Below are 23,822 nucleotides of genomic sequence, written 5' to 3'. Positions count from 1 at the left end.
CTAACTGTGTTTATAATGTGATTAGTGGGGATATGTATTGCCAAATTTGTCTGAAAAGTTGGTAAAATGGCCTCGATGGCTGTAAAAAGTGGTGTCAGTGAGTGCTTGCGGCCACCAGATGTCGCTCTTTTGTTATATTTTGCTGACATGCGCCACCAAGCGTCTTTTCTCAGTTTCAACAAATTGCTTTTGAAATCCGTTTCAGAGAAATTACATCATTCAATTTTACGAGGCAAGCAGACACATTTACGCCATCGTCCTGGAAGTCGCTCATCAACCATCCAAGCGAGTAAATCTGCTAATAAATCATCTTTTTTGGGGTCAGATAGTTTTAATCTTTTCGCAAAGCATTTTAATCTGTTCTGGCATTCGGATTGAATCTGCCCTTCCTGTGGCGTCAACTTGTGTGAACACATGCTAGTCTATAGACAGCAATGATTTTAATCATTTAGGCATCGAAGCTATCCTGGCATGCTAACACGGTTTGGATTTTAATCTTTTAACACTCAAATTACAATAATAGGGCCTTTATTTTAAAATATAACGAAACAAGATTTGCATTTTAAATATCGTATTAAAGTTTAGTTGAACCACACCCTTAAGGTCACTGGTTGTGGTTGTTTTTAAATTATTAAATTACATTTTCTTAGCTAAATGCGTATTGGCTGCATATATGCTTCTTTTGTTTGTGAAGGTTTTCATGTGCTAACTTCAGAAACATAAAGTGCAGCCCAATTATGATGGCAACTAATTTAGCTAAGCGTGCTGACAACATTCTGTATTTTAGAATTCGTTTAAATCACACACCCTCTACAGTTCTGGCAACAATATTAATGGCAATTTAAATGTGTGATGTGGAGGAACACAAGCCTGGAGGTAAGTGATATCATAATTTATTTATTTATGTATTCATTCATTCCACACATTCATATTTATTTATTTATTTATTTATTTATGTCACACATTCACATGTATGTATGTGTGTATTTATTTCTTTATTTATTTTAGAAGGATTTGTGCTGTGCCGCCTGCTAGATTCCTTCATTCACCTTCCAACATCCTGGTGACGTTTGCAGACCCAGCTGTGGTAGGTCTGATGTCTCTTCCAATGATGAGATAACCTTACACCCTGAGATCATCCATCTTCTTAATTGGTGCCAGGGGAACCACCTTGATTTGAACCCCATCAAAACAAAAGAGCTAGCGGATTTCTCCAAAAAGCAGCAGAGGAACGAGCGCTCTTCCCCTGTGGTCCAATGACTCATTTTGAAAATGTAATTATTCTTTACTTTTTGGAAGCTGCTGCTTGTGAAAAAAAAAGTTGCATTGACTTCACTGCCACTACTGTTTACAGAAAAGCACTCCTACTCAAAGTTCTGCCGTTCAGGTTTCAAACGTCAACTCAAGACCAGTTTGTATGTTCTCCTTTATGCTTGCATTGTTTAAAACTGCAACTGGCTGGCAAGCAGTCCAGGATGCACTGCAGAATTTGTTTTTTCTCATAGCCAGACGGTTACAGCACAGTTATTTTGAGTACAGCAGCCTGGTTAAAAGTAAAATAAAGCGCAGGACACAAAAAAAAAAAAATTGCTGACGTGATAGAGCGGAGCAGATTAAAAATGTCTGCCAGCATAATCCTTACTCAGAAATATGAAAATTCATCTGATGAAATGGCTCAACTGAAATGAGCCTTCAGGAAGAAGGGTGGAATAGGCTTTATTTTTGGGAGGGGGATTTATTTATACCAAATGGACATTTCTGTATCCTAATTCTTAATACCTGAGTGTTTAAATCCTTTCCAGTGTCCTGAGATATTCCCTTTTCTTTGTGTGTTTTCCACAACAGAACATCCCGAGTGATCGGAAGACGAGCGTGTCGTCTGAGGCAAAGTACAGTAAGTACTCCACTGATAATGATTTAAAAAAAACAAAAACGCTGCAGTCATTTTAAGAGGTTTAATTAACCACTGGCATTAAGGTTCAATTTAATTACTTCCTGAAAGCAAAATGAAAAAGAAGCCTAATCATAATTGAGTTTTGCTCTGTAATAGCTGATATGCTTCATCCCAACATTACGGACTTAATAAAGTCAAAGTCAGCTTTATTGTCAATTTCTCCACATGCCAAAGACACACAAAGAAAGACACCCTCTAGTGGCACACAAAAGAATAACTCCATACGTACGGTTCAGTTGTATTTAACTTTGAAGTTCAAAACATTTGATTGTAATCCTTAAGAACTGTTTGTTTTCAAACCTGTTTAGGTACTTTATTTAAAAAATAAATTAATGATCTTTTGTTTGTATCACATGACCGGGCAAGTAGCCACTAGGTGGCGCAAATCCCTCAGCAAACTCTACAAGTCAGCTGTGACACATGCTAGAACGTTGAAAGGATTGCACGATTTTGGGTGGTGGTCTCATGTGCTCCTGCTGCGTCAGTTTAAGCAATGAGGGATCCAAATTGAACTCAGGTTATGAAATGTGCTTCGTTCCTTGACGAATGGGTTAACACTAATCTCTTCACCACTTCGCAAGGGTAATTGCTCATATAATTAATTTGTGCGTGCAAGCTGTTTCTTTAATGAAGAGGTCATAAAGTGCGCTAAAGTAAATGTTTTATGAACATAAGGTCAAACAGTTGAATTTGTGTTATGTGGAACTCTCAGCTGACCTGTTCTATTCCTATCACCTGATCTCCAGCTTGTTATCGTGCCCTTGCCCTCCTTCATCTCTTTTTCTTCTTTATCTGTCCTGCCTTTAAATTGCTTTACAGTGGCAGGGGATTTTACTCCGGGAGATAAGAAGGATGCAAACTGTCGGTATGTGTTGAAAGTCAACGTTCTCTTGTTTAAGGAGTAGCTTTTTCCAAACCCCAAGAATACTACCATTTAAAAAAATGCAAAATATTTGAGACATTTTGCAAAACAATAAAACATTTGTGTTATTATTATAAACAGTTTGACACACAAGCGCCATTTAGACAAAAGTAGAGCCGGCCCTTTGAAATGACATCATCAGTGCAGTGAAGCATCGATGGCAACCGCGTGTGAGTGAACTTTTAAGGTTGTCTTTTAATGTTGGACGTGTGCGCTTGGTTAAATTACTAATTGGGAGCGAGCCCATTTCGAGACTCATCGGTAACATGACGAGAAGGAGGAGCGTCTTTTTTAACAGCGGTAGCGGTGGGTTAGGGTGGCTCCATCCCTGCTTTCCAGACCTGTGACACTCTTACATAAGCCGCCGGAGCTCTGCAGGCGGCTGCATGGATTATTGATGCTCAAAGGCACATGGCAGCGACATACACGCACGCGATCAAATATTCCTGGTGTCAGGTTATAAAGGGATTCCCTTCATTTAATCACCCAACAGCTCGCTTTGATTTGACTCTGCAAGCCTCACAGCAGGCACACGTGTATCTGTGACCGTGCTCCTCATGTCAAAGTCATCCCCACCTGCATTACCATGATAATGACATGTCCTCCTCGTCCCCGCTTTCTGTTTCACGCCGAAAAGTCAAGGAAGAGGAGGATGAGGATCACCTCAAGTTAATTTATACGTTCAGGACAAATGTTAGACGTGTGATTTAAATGATGCCTTAATGACTCTTTTTCATTGCCAAGTCGATGATGCCGAAAATGGTCATACGTACTGTACAAGATAATTTTAAACGTGTGATTTTAGCACTTTTATTTGAGCAAACAGCCCACAGAATGCAATTAAATAACATTAGTATTTTTATTAGGACTATCCAAGTGCGACCATTCAATTATTTAAAGTGTTCCAAAAAGTTAACTATTTTCAAGTGTACTCACTGAACGAATCAAAAAGGCACCACCAGTGCTTAATCTAATTATCGCTGATGAAACTTTATAAAGGCAGACATTTTTTTGACAACACTCCTGTCATCCAATCTGCACAGATGTGCCTAATATTGTGACCACCGTGTATAATTGTCTCTTTGTGTCTGGGAATGCCACAGTTGGCTCCTTAGCAACAGTTTCCACGGCTACAAAGTTGGTCCCTGCCTCTATAATAAGCCACCGTTGCCCCCTTTGCTTCATTTGCGTCCATTCTCCAAAACACCGCTGATCACATGTAATGTCGTCCATTTTTCACATTCTGATGACGATGACATCACTCTGTGTGCTAATCAGTCATTCCTTGTACTTTCATCTCGCATTGATTTATCATCCAATGAATCATCAGCCACAAAGAGGGAAGAGAACCCGTAAAGCACGCTCGGGTACATCGAGACATGCGATGCAAGCCTCGGAGCGACACAAAGATCTATTTATATCTCTCCTAAAAATAGACAATCTTCTCCATAGAAACATGAAATCCATCTCAGGGGCGAATTATCCTCAAGATGCTTGCTGCAGTCTTTTACATGCGTGTGTTATTTGACGTGCACCTCATTATGTGTGTTCTGCTTATTCTTCCAGAAGTGGGAGCAGATGAGCATCATTCCAGCTTCATTGGGGAAACTCCACCCTGACGCCCAGCAGGAAGCAGGCAGGCTTTGACCGTCCTTTCATCATCAACACACACACGCACGCACTCGCATATACACACACACACTTAGATGCAATATGCTTTAAGCAGAGTCTGCTTGTTTGTTTACAGTAGCAAAAGGGAAGATTGTTTGACTAACTAGTGTGAGCTACCAGTTTGATACATACTTTTGAAAAAAGGAGTTGTGCTCTACTTATCTATAATCATATATTATCATATGCTATGATTAATAATTATACCTGAGCGTTATAATGCTAAGGCAAAATATACGGCTTCATATGATTAATTGCCTAGTGAGTGTATGTCTTCATCTCCTTCCTTGCTTAAACGTATTTGCATTTTTTTTTTTTTTTTTTTTTTTAGTAAAACAGAAAATCGTGTGCTTCAGTCAGTATTTGTTTGTGTGATCCCTTTTGGGAAGAGGATGTTTTAGACTAAGCCACCGAGGCAAAGATAAAGCGAGAGGTCACAGAGACAAAGATGGGGATAAGACGTACAAGGACGAGCATGTTGACAAGGCAAAAAAGATAGCAAACTAGAAATTTTGCAAAAGATGATTAAAGGATAATACTTGAGAGGAAACTTCTTGAAGCTTTTTCCTGAACACATCACGGTCTTATATCCTTGCAACTACAAATGTGCGTCGGCTTCCTACTTGCAAACTCAGGGCAATTTAATCGTTTGATAACGATGACAATATTATACAAATGATCTGTATTTACTCTATTTCAGTATTTATCAGCACTTTTTGAACTATCCCGTTTTGCATTAACGATTAGGAAGCATAAATAATTTTATATTCAGGAAAATCTCATTAATTTCAGCATCCTCACTTTTTCAACAAAAATAAATTCAAATTCTCGGCGCGCGCAAGCGCTCCTTCGGGAAATACATCGGGAGCTTTTCACGCCTAACAGGAAGCTGTTTTAGTTTGACAGCCGGTATTTCCTCATTGATCCTGGCGGCTATTTACATATCTCGCCTGTTCATTACTCAATCAATGGGACGTGTGAGCGGGCTTGACCCGGCTTGATTACTACTTTACATCTCAGCCAAGGTCATCTAAATGGATCAAGCTCTTCATTGAGTACAAAAAAAACCCTTCAGGAGAGCATTAATTGCATTTCTGTGCCCCTCGCTCTCATGGCAGTCGCATACTGTAATTTAATACAAAACACACACACACACGTGTAGAGTCGCCCTCTCGCTGACATGCTGAAATTGTCTGCATTGATCACAGAGGAGAGAAGAGCATATGAGCGTACGTTGTTGCCTTCAAGCGCTGTCTGCTTTTTAAGCACTACCCAACACCCGCTTTCATCTATTGGAACACAAATCGGGATGTTGAACGCATCATTATATTCATCACCGGTCTTTGAAGTGTGCCGAAGATGGAAATGAAGTGCATTTTTTTTTTTTTTTTTAAAGAATTTATTGTTCCCGTCAGTTGCACCTTGTTGCAACATACGGTATCATCAGCATTTCTGTTTCTCTAAGCCGTAATTGCTGCACCGTTTTAGCCAATGAATTCACTCAGATATATTTATAGTTCTGCCAGTTGTTTTGTGTGTCCAACACACACACACACACACACACACATTTTCCACAGTCTGCTTCTTTTCCAATCTGATCATGTGTAGTGGTGCGAAACCTCTCCAGGTGATGTTATAGAGCTTTGCACGTTGTAACCGCAGCCCGCCTGTTGACTCCACATTTCTGCGTCATTAGGCTCCCGCTGATGAAAATCCACACATGCACCCTCTCTCTCTCTCTCTCTCTCTCTCTCGCTCTCTCTCTCTCTCTCTCTCTCTCTCGCACTCTCTCTCTGTGGTGTACTGGGTGGCATTCCTTCGCATCCACTTCGCTGGCACGTCGTTCGGAGGTTGAGGTGCGTGCCGAGAGGACACCCGAGAAGGAGCGCCGCGAACAAACATCATGCAAGTGAGTTGACTTTCAATAGATTTAATCCAGAAAAAAAATGGAAGTACAGCTTTAATTTTGTTCAGGATATAAGTCAAATAAAACATAGTGAAGGTGCTTGTTGCACGGTTCTTCAGCACTTGTTATTATTTTTAAAGTGAGCCTTGTGATGACTTGCGAGCTGAAGTTATGTAATAGCTCGGCCGACGACGGTTCGCTTCGCAGCGCCGTTGCCGCCGCTGCACTCAAACCCCGCAGACGCTTCTCCAGCAAGTGTCACTTGGCATCTTCCTCTCCCACTTCACACTCCTCCTCCTCCTCTTCTTCACTTTCCTCTCTCCTCGTTGGGTTTGTCTCAAAAATCTATAAACGGCAGATTGTCTCGTCCATAAATCAGTGAAGTGAAAGTGACTTTCAACACCTTTGCAAGGGGAATTGCTCATTAAAGCGTCCGCGCTCCGGGACCCGGTAGCCAACATTGGAGACGAGCCACTGATAAGACATGCAAATGACATTTACAGTCGAGTCTGAGGTCAAATATTGAATGCACGCCTCATATCGGCATTGCTCAGTTGTGGGAATAAGAGCGGCGTGATGAGGAGGAGCTTTTCCAGTAATTGATGATCATCAAGTGGAGGGATGGATGCACTTTCTTCTTCGCAGACTGCAGACCGTTTTTGTTCTCAGTTAATGCGTCTGTGTAAATTAAACTGAACATAGACCCGCTACGAGCCCATTGTCATCAAATGTGCTTGTATTTTATAAGCCCTCAAAGAGCCGACCTCGAGTTCATCCTCTTACATCTGTTGTGTGCCCGCGTGTGTGTTAGCCTGATAAAAGTCCAATTTGCTGAGCCAAACAGACAGATCGTTGTCCCGAAATAATTCAAATAAATCAGCCATGTGCCCCGCTGCCAAATGTTTACAATGAAAGCTAGAAAGGCATAATTTGCTGACGACATGTCGCATTTTGTGACAGCGCCCACAAAGAGCACAAACAATAGCTGCAATAGTTTTAATCATTTCTATATCCAAGCATAAAGAAATTTGGAATTTTAGCCATTCAGGTAGCATGCAAAGCCCAAAGGATCAGAATACCATCTTTAGACGACCACTTAGAACATAAAATTAAGAAAATAATCAGACTCTTCAAATGCTGCCCCATTGTCAGTTTTTTTTTGTAGCCCTCTTTATGCATTCTGTTAAGTGCTTTCAGACTTGTTTGTATGCTGGACTTTGTCTTGAAGGGAGTTAAGTGTACAGCAGAGCACTACACCAATTTGGAGCAGTCGCACACAATTCTGCCGACCAGTATTGATGCCAAACACACACACAAGCACACACACTCTAACCTCGGTGAAACTTTTTACAGCTAATTTGAAAGACTCCACCGTAAATTGTGTCTTCACGACACAAGCGCAGGGCGTCACGTTGCACCTCCTATATTGTCTGGCGGAGCTACCTGTTCAATAGGTGGTGTGATTCGTAAGCTTAGACTCATTGAATTTTTTAACAGGCCGTAACCGTACCCAAGCTCGGCCATCAAACGCTTCTGTCACAAGTTCAACACCATTTGACCGGACACTGAGCAGCAAATTTTTTTTTATTTAAAAGGAAGTTCAGTTGTCTTTATTGTGAGTGTTTAGTGCTTTGGCACGGACATACGGAAACAAATGAATCTCCCATAGCATTGAGAGGTGTTATCATCCCTCGAGTCCAAAAAAAACAAAAACAGCAAGATGAAACAACTGCAGCTTTAAAAATATCAATTTCAAATCAATTCACGCGCTGACGGTCTTACACGTCACGATTGTGAGCGGTCGATGCGGTTCAAACAAGACAAGTGACATCCCTCGATGACACGGTGCGATGTGCACACACTTTCTGCAGTGAGGGGGAGCGGATAATTGAAACATGGCTCCTCTATCGCCCTGAGGGCTCCCCGAGAGGATTAGTTCTTCCTCCTCACTTGTCAATATACTGTAGTATCCTTTCTCTCACACACACATGCACACACACACACACACACACACACACACAGCTTGGCTTCCATATGGACGGAGTCTTCCCCCTCCCTTTCTGATCCGCACTGACAGCCACAGTGACAGAGAGCGCAAGCTGTCCGCACACAAATAGTATCGGCTCTCCAATATCAACATGTGCTTTCAATTTGCTCTTTTTTTTTTTTTTTTGCACCGTCAATTATTATTGCACTTGAACGAGACAATTAAAGGCAATACAAGACTGCAAATATAAGTTCTTGTATAATATTATATTTGTTGTACCAGCTAGTGAGATTTCGTCAGGTTGTTGTGCTGCTCACTAATTTATGCAGCATCATTTCAGTGTCCAGTTTGCCTTTAATGAGCATCAAGCATCTGTTAAACTATTATTTATTAAAGGGGCTGCTATAGCTTCACTGCGAGACCGCACAAAAAAATATATATATATATACCAACAACAATGATGCTGTTTGAATTCAGACAATTAACCTTGGGGTTTATTCTCAGAAGATTGAGCAATACAATCAGAAGTTTTCTCTAGCGTATTCCCCATTAGAAAATGACTTGACAGTTGCCCGGGGCTCAAATAACAATCACGGCTCAGCTTACAAACATCACATGACCAATCTCGGCAATCTCAGTAAACCGATGAGCCGGGATCGGTTTGAGTCTTGCGCAACTGTACATGATTCTATCTATATTTTGAAGTTGATAACGTGATCAAAAAGACATAAGTGGAGCATGAGTGATGTGGAATCCGCCTCGAACCCGCTGAATGTTAATAAGGCATCTTTTATTAATGGAAGCCCTGGTGCACGAATGTCCCTCACTCTTTACATCACTTCCCTCTTCATTAACGCTCTTTCCCAACCTCCTCTGTCACCGCCGCCACATTCAAGTTCAGTTCAGCTTCAACAAGACTCTTATCTGCCTCCCTTTCCGCTATCCGTCAATTCAAATTTGCATTTTCTCTTACAAATCTTGCACTAGTCAATGCGTCTGAGGCCTTCTGCTTTGGATTAAATGCTCAAGACTTTGAGGAATATGGAAATTGCTTACTATCGTGTATGTGCGGTGGTCTGGGCGTAAAATGGAATTTCCCCTTGAGGGACATTAAAAGGTTTTTTTTCTCATGTGAAGTGCAAATTAGCATGAATACTAATCAATCTGAATAAGATTTCCATATGTGCCTTACGTAACATTTAAAAAAAGAGGCTCAGACGTCATGCCATGATGTAAAGAAAAAATACATTTGTTCAGCATCTTTATATATGTGAATTTATTTTATGCATCAACGTAATGTTGACTGCACAAAGCAAATCAGAATGAGGTCAATTCTCAATTCAAAGCGTCACTAACTTCCCCACAACAATCTCTCACATTTATGGTGGAAACCATCAGGGTGACATTTTTAGAACTTTTACAAGGGTTCTGACTCTGTGGTATGATTTTTTTTTTTGTTTGGATTCACTGGTTGGTACGGTAATGCATGTGATCAAGGCCATGCAAGAACACATTGAGTGAAGGTCCTCGCTGAGCAGTGTGTTAACAATCGTGCTCAGCGGTGCGTGAATATGACGCTAATGTGGCAAAGAATTTCCCTCCGTTCAAAACAATGTCTGCCTGCAGCTGTTAGTGTGGGGAATATTCCTCACTAAAGACGCGTCACAGCCGGATTCATTCTCGGCTTTTTTGCTCCTCTGGGCTGGAACTCTGTTGATGAGGGAATAAATGAATGAATGTTGGACTAATGTGTGCATTGTGTACTTTAACAGTGTTTTGACAAGGCTTTACTTAGCTTGACTTTATAGATTTTTATTTATTTTTATTTAATTTTATTCTATTTATTATTTAATTAATTTGATTTATTTTTATTTATTTTTTACAACAAGCTTTGCTCTAGAACTGGATGAGACCAAGTGATTGTTGAAGAGAAACATGAGCAGGATTCTATTCCCGCTAATTTGACTAATTATAATTAGCATAATAATGATTTGTATTTTAATTTGTTTCTATGCTTGTCAGTCATAATGTTTTTTCTGCAAAACTGCTCCATAATGAAGCAAAAGGTGTTTAAAAACTCTTTCAGCATTGCAGTACTGTCGAGGTTGTACTCTTTGCGATTAACTAATTAAAACGTCAACTTGTCCAAGGAAGCAAAACAGTAACACTGATTCTTGATTCCTTTGTTTGCTTGAGAATGCGAAACAAGCGTTTCCATATCTCCATCGTCCTCTGCTTGTCCTTTGCTCGCATCCTCAGATAAGGCCGGGATTCATTATGCTAATTGACTCGGGTTCTTGCCGGCAGACCTTCTCTCCCTCTCCTCGCTTTTTCTCTCTGTCATTTTCTCTCCCTCTCTGTCTTCCACTCCCTCGCTCTTCCTCGCAAAGACATTTGCATGGCCGTACACCCGTGGGATCAAATGGCTGTTGGAATCCCCCATGTTCTCGCTCTAGCTCCTTCTGTTCAGTTTTGCTTTCTTCTCTGCTGTTTGTTCTGCGCTCACCACATTCACCCGCGCAGATGCTTCGGTAAAAACTCGTCCATGCATTTTATGCATTTGATGTCTGCTGAAGTCAGAGCAGTCGGTGCAATGAAGCTTCTTGGCATTTTTTTTTTTTATGTGCCCCCATGCGGGTTTGTTTACAATTAAAGATGAGAGGTGATATTTGACCCATGCTTGGTCACTGGACACGCATGTTACTGTCAGGTGTCAACACATGTTCTTGCTCACGTATGACTGAACGGCTCAGGACATGTGATAATGCTGCTGAGCAGTAGCTTTGATTGCACTTTATAAGGCTCACCTCCAGAAACATGAGGAGATGATGATTGTGGTTGTACGTTAAAGTCATGTCGAGCTGCATCGGATCATACTGGTATTGAAATTTTATTTTACATAGATCCAAACATTATTGAACTTTTTTATCAATAAAAGTTTCTCCCTCATCCTTCCCCCACGTTCTCCGCAGGCTGATGGTAAAGCAGTTGACGGCAGCTTACTGGGAGATGCCAACGGCGTGGAGCCCGCCCCGGGCCGAGGGAAAGATTCCGGAAAATGGCAGAAGCCGCGATTCTCTCGCAAAGCTCTGATGAAATGCTGCCTGGTCAAATGGATCATCGCCAGCACACAGCCTCAGGACAAAGGTAAGCCAGAGGCCAGGTTGAATTTGCGTGTGCGGATGAGTTGTTTTCGGTAGAGCTGATTGCGCAACTGTGAGCAAAAGTATCCCAAGGGATTCGATATTTGATTCGCTGAACCTCTCCCGACCTCCCGCCTTCTCCCGGGAGGGCAGCGACTCATTACGTTGCTCAGCTCACCTCAGAGTCAAGTACCTCGGGATCACTCAGTTGCTATGCCCATTTATCAAAGTCACTCCCTTGCTACTTCCTGTTCCATCATTTATTTGCTCATAAACTCACAAGGTGGAATTTAGTGTCAGGGCTCTCAGTTGATTTCATCCACCTTTGCAGGCTGTTTAAATTGCTCTCCAGTGCTCAGTTATCTCACTGCATCCCCCTGGTGGTGCCAAGAATGCACTTTCTCATGCTCCTATTCCCATTTCTCCATCTTAAAGGAGATATGTTATGATTGTTTTTCTTCAACAGTTCCCTGGTGTCTTCATTACTAACCATCTGCTTAGCTGAAAACAACCTTATTAGCTAATCTACTCAACCAGAAAATCTGGCATGATTTCCTATTGTGTTGTTTGGCCATTGCATGAAAATGGCTCTGGATATTCAGCCAGCCTAGCAAAACGTGCCATCCATCTTCTTATCCTCACTCGAGTTGCAGTACTTGAACACTAGGCGGGGTACAGTTAACAATTAATTTTTGGATTAAATGTGTTGTTGAGTAATGATCCCATTGTGGCGTAATTAAGACAAAATGGAATGCACAACTTGGCAGAGGTGCTATTGATTCACTCAACCTTTTTGCTGGCTAAAGCAGAACAACATGAAGGAAAGTTGACTCATTACAAAAATCCAAAAAGGTGGAGTAGCCCACCACCAGTCAGAACCTCTGTGAAAAGCCAAGACCTTAGGATCTATAATCATAGTGTGAACATTTCCTCTGACTAAAGGCTCCTTTGGGTCTTTTTGTTCCTCCTGTGAGCAAATCGTTGAGGAGAAAAGCGACACAGAGCCCCACTGTGATTGCAAGTGCTCCTCACACAAGTCACCCAGCGAGAGAAAGTGCAGCCAGCCGGGCTGCGATTCCTTCCCAGGGGTGCCGAGGGAATTCAGCATTGTTTTTCAGGCGAGTCCTCACCATCGTAATGGCTAGCGGCTAAAAATAGCAGCATTGAGATGGAGATGTGTATTGAATGGAGGGGGGGGGGGCAGAAGTAGCTGTTTGCACTCAATATCGGTGCGGTTGGAATAGCTTGTCGGGTTGCAGTTGTACAGTATATTAATCATCATCATATTGTGCAGGTGTGCCGAATGTAACCTGTTACGTGGTTCGCTGAAAGTGAAGCGATAAGTTTCAGTATGTGCGGTTTTTGGTGGCTCTTGTAATCATTAGGGACAAGATTAGACAGGATTAATGGAACACACACACACACACATGCAAAACTCCCATTTGAAGTTGTGGTTTGGAAATGACCTCCACATCCTGATGGAGAAGCCAGATCAGTGGGCCAGGACCAATGGGCTGTAATACGAGTCGGGTTAGAGTTGGAGAAGAGAGATTTCTCTGAAATCAACTTCTCATCTTCTGCAGCTTGTGTTGTTGAGACATGCTGGCACGTTCTTACAGCAGATGAGGGATGTGGTTGAGTCCAGTTCAGGCTGAAGCGACAGCAGCCGGATGTCCGCCCCGCTCCCGATGTCACGTGAGTGACTTGACACAAGTAGAGGAGACAAGTGAGAGAGGAAGATGTCCAGGAGGAGGACAAAGTGTACATCATTACAGGAATACTGGGTGAACAGTTTGAGGGTGGGAAGCCAAATGTTACCTGCTGGCTTGAGGGTGACTTGCTAAATTCGATTCGGGGTCCTGGGGAAATCCCAAAACCCTCCCAAAGCTTAAAAGGATGAATTCCTGCAGGGCATCCTGCAAGGAGACGATTGGAAAGATGCTGCGCTGCTTTCTGGGCTTCATCGCTGGGACGCCTGGTCAAGGTAGTCTCAATTTTTTTTTTTTTGTAGAGGGCACCAAGCTTTTTAAAACTATTTATTTCCCATAGGAAAAACTCCCTGCAAAGTGAAAATATCTTCTAAATCTGATGCACCACAGAGAAAAGTGCCAAATTTGAATGATTTAAAAAACTGTCATGCATATAAAATGATTTTCTGTTCTGAAACACTGCTGGCATGTCTGGAAATGCACTGGCAGAGCTAAAGGGGGGGACCGCAGGGGCAGCCTCCCCCCCCTCCTTAAATGTTATTTGAATACTATGACCTCGTTGGTCCCGACGGGTTCTATTACCATTTTGTACCAGTATTTCCTTTTCGGATTGTCTTGCATTGTCCTTCGATGATCATTGATTGAAAAGCTAAACCTATTTGAAACCGTCGGGTGGTTCCGCCTCCGTTTGAATTAGAACTGCATCTTAATGGTGCCTCTCCACATCTGCACTAATCTGTTAACTCTGCTTTCTATACCTGACCATCAAAATATCTTTTTTTTTGTCTGGGGTGTCTTGAGAGTGATTTTGTTACTCTAAAGTAGGATGTCAGGTCAGGTCAGGTTCTTTGAGAAAAAAAACAAAAAAAAAAAAAAGCTCTGAACCCTGATTTGTTTTTATGTTGCTGTTTCCAGTCCTTTACCTCCCCCTTGTGTTCACAGTAGGTATTACATGCGTTCAGAGCCATCACAGCACTATATTTTTGCTCATAGCGAGACATGAATACTGTACTGTGTTCATGAAGACTGCAGGATATCGTATGGTTAGATTTGTGGGTAAGTTGTGTCACCGTCTACTATTTTTGGATTATTGCTCACACCCCAAAGCCTCCAAAAATGACCTTGAGGCTGTGCAAACATGTAACGACACTGTCCACTGGGATAATTTCCTTGTTTGGGAGCAAAGAGAGATCAACTGTTGATGATGCAATCCCAGCTTTGTTGTTGTTCGGTCGTGCTCGGCAGCTGGTTCAACTTTAATAAGCAACAAGCAATGAAGTGGGCGGTCAGGCGTATCGATTCACCGCCGGTAACTAATGATCGCCTTATAGTCATCCATATTGTGTGTCAATGATTGCACTATAAATACTTGCGATCCACTGCATCGTGACTGATTATGTTGTACTGGAAAAGTAATACATTTAAGTGGTAAGCAAGCACAAGCGATGACAAATATATTTAGTCACTGCAGAGATTACCAGACTGGTGGAGCTAGAGGAGTGGCATTGATTGGTTAGCAATGTTTTTTTTTTAATCTATGACACACCCAGGGAATAATTAAGGCATGGTGGGATGAATAACTGCAAATTTCTGAAATTTCCTTCTACTGTATTTCATCAGAGTGTAATGAGGAGTCGGTGTGTAGGGGTTCAAACGAGAGGAAGTTCCAGAGATGGCCTCAAACGCATTGTGGAGGCACGCGGGCGGCCCTGTGATGTAAAAGGTCGCAAGCTACGTATGGCCGTCCCATCCCTCGCTCAAACAGATTTTCAAATGTGCTCCCACCAACTGAGAGTGTGTGTGTAGCCTATTTGACGCTTTGTCCCAGGTGACTTTCTCACTTTGGCGCTTTGAGTCTTCCCTGGCCGCTCGTCCGTCGCGTTGAGATTAGCATCTCTGCGCTTCAAACTTGTCTCCGAGTAACTCAGCTTAAAGTAAGTTGTGCTGTTTTTGGGCATTATGGGAGCTGTGATGGCTGCTCTCTCCGTGGAGGCCCGCAGGCGTCTTTCGAGGCCCAGCTGTCTTTCTCACTGTGGACACGGTGCAGCCAGGTACCATCGCTCAGGTAGGAATCGGCTCTCGTATTACTTGTACCGTGTATTAGAGACGGCAACATTGATCCTCATGGATCGAAGCCCAACTGGTAGCAATTACATACATCGTTTAACAAGATGTTTGTAGTGGATTTAAAGACCGAGGGCGGTTGGAGGTGAGAAGTTCGATGTTTTCAGTATGCAAGCAAGACGCTTTGGATTCGACTTTTGCGCTGAGACGTGATGCAATTTCTATTGTGTCTTGTTTCAGCAGGCAGAGGACAGCCTTCCTTTTAAAAACCTGTTAGTGTCCTAATGGCTACACACACACGCACACACACACACAAGGAACGTCACTTGTAAAGCAACAGTATGTACGTACATTAAGCTTCAGGGTGTGTGCAGGTGCCCGCCCGTCACTTGATCCACTTTGCTTCTCTCAAGTGCGAATCAAGAATCTAAATTTGACCTTGAGGGAGGGGATGACGCAGAAAGCCTTATGGCGCACACACTCGTTTACTGATTGACGATTATTGACAATGTGTGATGCACCGTTGCTGGAAACGATGCATGATGGTCATGTTTGGTACTATTTTTACTGTCTAAGTGCAAAGAAGTAGAGATTTAAAAAAGATTAAAAGTGCCCGGGAGCTCCCCACCAATGTCTGACCACAAGGATATTGATCTTGCTGACTCTGGCCTCCATTTTTTTTTTTGGTCTCATTTCTTCAACCAAATCAGTGCATTAACACACACACGCACACAAGCAATCCAATGCATTAGCAAGTGCGGCGTGATCAGATTTTTTTTTTAACACACTTATAATATTTTATCCCTTGTAGCTGGCTATTGAATATTTATTTTGCAAGAAAGATTGTTTTGTTGCTACAGGTCACAAAATTGTAAGTGGTGGGGAGTAAAGATGGTGTGTGTGTGTGGGGGGGGATTAAAAGTGTGCGGTTGATCAAAGTTATGGAATGACGGTGGAGATGCAGGGAGTGGGCGGTGTGTTCGGGGCTGTAACGCATATCAGATGGAGAGAAAGGAGGAAGAGGAGGAGGAGAAGGCGGAGGAGGGTGAGACCGCAGGGGATAGAATAGGGATAGCCGGAGGTATAAAATGCACGGGACAGTTTGCTTTCATAGCTCGAGGTGCACATTCACAGGACATCCTTCTGAGGGACTTTCAAGTGCTTCCAGATCCAGAGTTGGATTTTGATTCGGATGTGTCCAGAAGTGGACGAGCCTTAAATCGAAGTTGAATTATTGGATACATTCAGGGATCTGTCAATCAAGATCCGAAGCAGGAGCAGGACACTCAACTTGATTCTTGGCTCAGTTTGAGTAATTTTCCATTGAACTTTTGATGTCCTTCCGAGATTGCCTCAGAAGTGCAAGGCGCAGCAGCTGTTGAAGCAGGCTGTGTTCCATTCTCTTTTGGCTTCATGCCTCTGCCGCATATGATTTGGTGATTTATTTTTAATTGTGTCATATGGATGACAAAGCCGCCGTCGTTGTACCGAGCTGGACTTTCTCCCACCTAATGGAAAAGGACTTGATCCCCAAGTTGTGAGGACCATGGGTGGAGGGGGGGTGGGCGCCCCGCAAATTGTTTGTACTTTTCCTCTAAAACATCCTTAGCTGAAACCATCATGTGATTTAATGCAAAGCCATAACGTGAGGACTGATCATAACTGCTTGAAGAGGGTGAGCAGGAATCTGGAGGAAAGTGACTTGAAACATCTCCTTTAATGCGCGTAATAAACGAGCCCCGTCTCGCCTCCCGGATCCACAGAGGGAGGTTTTCCATATATGTTGTTTCCACTCCAGCATCACTGTTGACATTACAAGCAGCTTCTTGGCCCGCTTCTCGCGGCGTCTCGGACGCAATTCCATGCAGTCTCCCACCTGTCAGACTGATTCCCTGGCTAAGCTCTGGTGAGAACGCTCGTTTGCCAGGCGGCCCGGCCTGTGCCCACCCGGGTCGGCTAGGCCCGCGCCATCATGGATATACAAGGCATGGAGCTGTTTGCCATCGGCGTGGTTATCATTCTCTTCATGACAGTTCTCAAGCAGTTTGGCATACTGGAACCCATGTCCTCTTTTGAAGGTAAGGGTCAATTTGGGGGGGGGGGGGGGGGGGGGGGGGGCTCTCCAGTATCAGAATCTCTGGGATATTACCTACTGCCAAAACAATATTTGACCTACAAAGTGCTGTTAAAAAAATAGAAGAGAACACTGGCACGAAGCCTGGAATAGGCTTGTGAAGTGAACGTCAGGGGACATTTTGTTATTATAAAGCTTTTGCTGTTTATTGTTTGTTTCATTTAAAAAAAGGAAAGATGGCTGAAATAAATTGATGAATTGTTTGTATTGTGCCAACCAATCAGACCATTTATAAATATTGTTTTTCTAGTTTAAGGGCATTGTTGCTCTTTTCTGGTCTGTGATGATGTCACAAAAAAGTCCCCCCCCCCCCCCCAAAAAAAAGACACTTGTGGAGTTAATCCTTTAAATCATCCATTCATCCTCTGAACCACTATTCATCACTCTTTTCAATCGCATCAGCCCTCAGATAGCCCCGCTTCCCCAAAGCCTGTAGTGATACACCCTGGTTTAGCATTACCTCGCATCAATTATACATGCGCTATTGAGCAGGTTTTCTCTGAGGCCGCCTAAATATGGAACCCGTAGAACTCCTCCGGGTCTCTGAAGGGCATTGATCATCCATCAGTCGCACCCAAAAAGTTACATCACGTGTCTCACTGTGCTCCTCGGTCGTGTTGACGTCATCGTATCCCAACCGAGACTCCGGTTGTCGTCACTGCTTTGTTTTGAAAGTACATCAGCAAATTGTATGACTTTTATTTTGACACCATGATGAAATGATGAAGCCAATGTTGGTCAATAGAAGCTTCCTGAGCATTTAGGACAGGCCAGTGAGCGAAGATGTAAGCTTTATTACTGTTTCAGTCTGGTCTTCTGAACTCCAATGTCAAGTTTGGGTTCGGTCCAGTTCTGCTCTATTTTTGGGCGACATCGATGCCAATATAGCTTTATGTTTCCAGCTGTACTGATAGCAGCAATTGATATTTTTACCGCATTACTGACCACTCATTTCCTTGTTTCCATGTTTGTCTGGGTGTCGCAAGATCTGATTACTTGGAGGATAGAGTTTTTCTGTCGAGCCTCGTTTTTCGCGGGGTGCTTATCTCAGCTGACTTTGACGGGGTACAGCCTAGGCTGGTCGCCAGTCAATTGCAGGGCACGTATGTTTTGAAGGAAACCCACGTAGGCATGGAGAACATGCTAACGCCACACAGGAAGGCCAGAGCTGAGAGATTTAAATGCTAAACCTCAGAATTAACAGGCAGACATACTTATAATTAAGTTGTTTAATCACACACATTGAATGTCATGACAGTATACAAGGGGAATGTCAATATATTATATTGGCCACTTTATTAGGTACATTAGAATATCTCCAAACAAGATTAATTTGTCCTATTTTGGCATTTTAAACTCAAACTTACATGTAAGCAAAAAATACAATTATCCTTTGGATGTATTTAGTTTTTGTAATGAATTGGTTCCAATCACGATGAAATTAAAATAAATTTCTTATGCTCCATTAAGAAAATAAATGGACGCATGTAATGTGCAACTTTTTGTAGGTGTTATTTGCACGTTGTCCGCTAGAGGGAGTTAAAGAGCCATGTTCTCGGCCCCTGTGATGCTTTGAACAAGTGTAACAGAACCCGAGGGAATGCGCGTTCTCTGTTCCCTTTTCATTACCTCGTGAATGTGTCAGGACTCCACTGAGTAGACTACTTGTGCTGCCGAATCCTTGTGAGCATCCCAAAGGAGACAGTGGAACAATTGGAGAAGTGGAACAACTTGATTGAGGTCACATTGTTGACATCTGACTCAAAGGCTGCTTGGCTGTCACTTAGTAGCATTGTCTCAAATCCTTAAGACGGTTTCGGAAAAACAACGAAATATTGATGGCTTGTAAAATATTTTAAGTGTGAGTGGAATGAACACTTTTATAGCAGAAGAGTGTGAGATGTTGGATGTGTTGCTAAAAATATCGCAAGTATAACTCATCTCAACTGTATTTATTGAGTGCTTTAGAAGTAAAATAATATCAAATCTATAGTGTGTTATTTCTTGCTTTGCTGAAATAACATAATTTTACATGGCTCCATATTTGCTGGGGCAGTGGCTTTTGTTGCCATGACGATCAGAGGAGAGCAGCTTCCACTTGTTGAGCAGAGCCCAGAGTGAGGACAAGTACGAGGTGCTTTTGCATGGCCGTGTTTCAGACAGTGCCGTCCTGCAGTCACTTGAAAGTGGCATTGGATCTTTGCCCAGTCTAGCTCCCAAGTCATTGTAAGAAAATCTCAGTGTGACGGTGGAACAGAAATTCAGAACGGCTAGCTCCGAAGCCCAATTTCAGATGACAAAAATGTACTTGCTTGTTTCATTTCACACTTAATAGGAGGGCAGACGACACCAAAGAGCTGACAATTTGTATACAAGTAATTAAAAAGTGGCATTTATGTCACCTTGAACAAAGGCAGTCGGCCCACCGCGACTTTCTGTTACTTAGAGCGGAAAAGAGAAGGCAGAAGAAAGGAGGGAGCGGCAAGAAAAAAAAAAAGGCCAGTCAATTAACATGGCAGAGGCAGCGAGCTAAAAAGAGACACCGCTGGGAAGAAGTGTGACAGGCAGAGAGTGACGAGCGCAGTGTCAAGATGCGGACACGGATCCGAGCGCTACGTTCCTGAGCGCATAGCAACTGACGCACGCGACCGTGGACGCAAAGTTGGAAGACGAGGGCAGGATGAGCGTTCGGTGGGAGACGGAGGGCCTGCAGACGGTGGGCATCGTCTGCCTGGTCATCATGTTCCTCAAACTGATGCACTTGCTGGGCCTCATCGACATCACCGAAACCGGTGAGGGAATTCAACGCTTGTGCACAACTCGGCTTGAATCGTTGTGTGATTTTCTAATTTTCAACTAATTATATAAAGTAGGTTGAAAAAACAAATCACTTTAAGTGAAAAGTATCGTAAAACTCTTCCTAACTTTTGTCATGAGGTGAGCCTCAAGATTGAAAGTCTGGATGTTTCTTAGGCAATAATGAGTAATATTAGATGAGATCACTGAGGAAGATTGTTTTGTTAGAAATGGATCGCTTCGCAGCCAGAAGGAAGCAGGTCAGCCAAGAAGAAACTCTTAGCGCTTAGATGTTTGAAGTTTGGCAAGATGTTAACAAGATACCCTCACGGTACGGTTTTCTGGGTTTGGTCACGAGACGTTGAAAGTGGTTCCGCTCTGCTCTCGTCATACAAAAATCTTGACTGTCCAATCTGACCTGATTTCTTTTGTTTTGTTCCTTCCTCACTCCCCCCACTGTCCACCATGTGCTTTCTTGCCCTCCATTTTGGTGTCTGCACTTCTTCTTCTCTCTGTCTAAAGATGGTGAGTATGGAAACGATGGTGGGGAAAATTCCTTGCCTCTGCCCCTTTTCCTATAATTTCCTCATGATTTCTCCTGACCATGCGGTGCTTTCTCTTAGTGTGTGTGAACTGGCAACCAACTGATTGTGTTTGAAAACAAACCAAGCAGAAAATGTCTGGTGACATTTCCACCACCATTAAGAAAGTACAACAACCTTATTTTTCCTACCGTTTTGCTCGTGAAGACTCGAGCTGCATTCTAAATGTTTGACCCCCCCGGCCCTCCCTGAATGTTGCCCTGTATCCACGCACTCAATGTCTGCCCCCCTAAATCCTCCTCCCCACCACCCAGCTTTTCTCTTCACCCCCCCACCCCCTCACCATGCATCACTCCATCTCCCATTCTCTTTCTCTCTCTGTCCCACAGACAGCAGCGACAGCGATCTGGAGCTATCCACGGTGCGTCACCAGCCGGAGGGTCTGGACCAGCTTCAGGCTCAGACCAAGTTTACCCGGAAGGAGCTTCAGTCGCTCTACAGAGGCTTCAAGAATGTATGTATGATCACAAAGCTATCTTACTGGTCATCAATCATTTTTCAATATTGAGTTAACGTGATTTAGGAGGACATCCTCATTATGGTACAGCTTTGACTGATTCGATTTTATTTTTTCTTCTTCCCATATTCCCTCGGGCAGGAGTGTCCCAGTGGGTTGGTTGATGAGGAGACATTCAAGACCATCTATTCTCAGTTCTTTCCTCAAGGAGGTGCGCGTTCCTTCCCTCACTTTGGATAACGTACATGAAAGAATGAAACGTCCTTTTTATCATTACAGACGCGACCACGTACGCTCACTTCTTGTTCAACGCTTTTGATATCGACCGAAACGGTTCGATCCGCTTTGAGGACTTTGTCATTGGCCTGTCGGTTCTGCTTCGAGGATCGGTCACAGAAAAGCTCAACTGGGCTTTTAATCTATATGACATCAACAAAGATGGCTACATCACAAAAGAGGTTGCACAATTCTTCAGTATTACATGACATCATCCGGAAAGACCCGTTTTATTTATAATTGGAATAATTGTGTGTTGCGCAGGAGATGCTGGCAATAATGAAGTCCATCTACGACATGATGGGCAGGTATACTTACCCATGTGTGCGAGATGAGGCTCCGTCCGAGCACGTGGACAAGTTCTTCCAGGTTGTCAACAGACGTAAATATGCAAATTCACACGTATCTTCCAGATATTTCTTTTATGACTCCGTGCTTTTTCTTTCTTAATTCCATGTTACAGAAAATGGACAGAAACAGAGATGGTGTTGTGACCATTGAAGAATTCATCGAGACCTGTCAGAAGGTAGAAAAAAATGGCTGGATGTAAAATAATATTTGATTATATTGTGGTGAATCTCATCCATCTTATTCTTTTTTTTTTTTTTTTGGTCTTTTCGACATCCAGGATGAGAACATCATGAACTCCATGCAGCTGTTTGAGAACGTAATCTAAGGCATCAGGTTGCTGAAAGACCGTATTTTTTCATTCAGAACACAAACACAGCACACTCATCACTCATTCCTGAAATACCAAATAGAAGACACCCTTGGCACTTCATGTAAGTAAAGACGCAGAGGATTTTTCTTCTTTTAGTTCTTCTCACTCGCAGCCACCGAAAAGGACCACAATGGACACGACATGAGCTTCCTCTAGAGACTGCACAACCTTTTTCTATGTTTTGTGTCTCAAATAAAGCCACAAAAAGACTTTTGTCACCAAAGTGAAAGAAGAGATCATCACAAAATGAAAGACACAAGATTTAGGCTTCAGTTTCCTTTCATTTGGACAAATGCAGTGGCCATCGTCCTCACCTGCTAAAGAATGGAAACTAAAAAGGGGAAACAAAGCATGTTTGTAATGTGGAATTAGCTCGCGCTATGACTTCATCTTTATGTGGGTTGGAAAACTAAGCAGTGACAATATGAGGGGAAATTCCTGTACATATATAGTGTATGTAAGGCTGCTGGAAACCAAATCAATCTGGACAAAGTGATATGACTCTTTGATGATGACGTTTAGCGAAAGCATCTCACAGAATTAAAGCAGATTGCGTTGTGTTCTTTTGTATTGAATGAAGGTTACATTTCAATTGTGTAAGATGGGGCGAGTCTGTGCAGTACTGTGAAGAATGAGGTCTGTAAATGTGGGTTTTTATATGCTGAAAGAAGGCTTTATGTTGGTTCTTCACTATCTACTCGCATGCTGACTAAGTGCCACAGTGTAATAGTACAGTCGGACCTTTGTGACGTGGGTTAATAAAGATGCAGTCGACTGCTGTGACCTCGCCTGTCACTGTCTTATTGTTCAGGACATTTTCCCTCCAGTTCTTGGCTATCATTTACATGTAATGAGCTTATTTAACACAGGACAAGTGTGACATTCACCAGGAGGAAGAGGAGAAGAACTCTTACAACATCTAACAGCTTTTGTTCACATATACAAGGTGATGAATGTGTGTGGGTTCATTAGTTTGGAATTTCTTGGAGCCCACCATGTTGCAGTGCTATTAAAAAAACAGCAAATGAACCAGTTTAATGTCAGTGAAATGTCAGCTTTTTATTTGATTTCATGGAGGGGCCAATTGAAATTTGAAGATGAGGAAGATTCAAAGTGTTACACGGTTCTATTTTCTTTTAAGTGCAATATCTTTACATGAGTATTTTTACATTTGAAAATACTGCAAAAAATCAGTTTCATGCTTTTTATGATTATGATTTTTTTTCTTTAACATAAACCTGTAACGTAAGTGAACGCATCACATATAGAAACATGCACCGAGAGCTCATCCGGGTTACTGCAGGGATGTACATATTCTCGACAATTTCACTTATTATTTACAATAAACCGGTTCCGAATTTACAGAGTGAAAAAGTGAGTACGTTGTTACGAGATCATAATTATTTTGGGTGACATTTTCGTGCAGTGGTGTGCCGTGAGAGAATAATGAGTAATGTGTTCTTTGGCTGAATGATGGTTAGGA

At 42.6% G+C, this 23,822-nt stretch overlaps 1 protein-coding gene across 4 annotated transcripts; it reads left to right on the top strand.

Moving 5' to 3' along the window:
- Positions 1-245: 245 nt before the first annotated feature.
- On the top strand, positions 246-23,122 carry kcnip3a (Kv channel interacting protein 3a, calsenilin). 4 transcript variants are annotated; one of them, XM_049762082.2, is made up of 13 exons: positions 246-482; positions 788-876; positions 1,009-1,087; positions 1,846-1,894; positions 4,443-4,512; positions 6,241-6,453; positions 11,410-11,584; positions 21,215-21,339; positions 21,484-21,553; positions 21,622-21,800; positions 21,883-21,987; positions 22,082-22,144; positions 22,247-23,122. In XM_049762082.2, exons 6-13 carry the CDS (start codon positions 6,448-6,450, stop codon positions 22,292-22,294), a joined length of 771 nt encoding a protein of 256 aa, XP_049618039.1. In that variant the 5' UTR covers positions 246-482; positions 788-876; positions 1,009-1,087; positions 1,846-1,894; positions 4,443-4,512; positions 6,241-6,447; the 3' UTR covers positions 22,295-23,122. The 4 variants fall into 4 exon arrangements, with proteins under 4 accessions (XP_049618039.1, XP_049618043.1, XP_049618041.1 ...); XM_049762086.2 differs by lacking the exons at positions 246-482; positions 788-876; positions 1,009-1,087; ... (2 more) ...; positions 6,241-6,453; positions 11,410-11,584 and adding an exon at positions 14,871-15,304 and having other exon boundaries at positions 21,207-21,339; XM_049762084.2 differs by lacking the exons at positions 246-482; positions 788-876; positions 1,009-1,087; ... (2 more) ...; positions 6,241-6,453; positions 11,410-11,584 and adding an exon at positions 16,337-17,431.
- Positions 23,123-23,822: the final 700 nt, after the last annotated feature.

Source organism: Syngnathus scovelli, chromosome 3 (genome assembly GCF_024217435.2).
Source record: "Syngnathus scovelli strain Florida chromosome 3, RoL_Ssco_1.2, whole genome shotgun sequence".
Classification (NCBI taxonomy): Eukaryota; Metazoa; Chordata; class Actinopteri; order Syngnathiformes; family Syngnathidae; genus Syngnathus; species Syngnathus scovelli.
The sequence above is the reverse complement of the archived record's forward strand: the minus strand, read 5'-3'. Positions and strand labels throughout refer to the sequence as shown.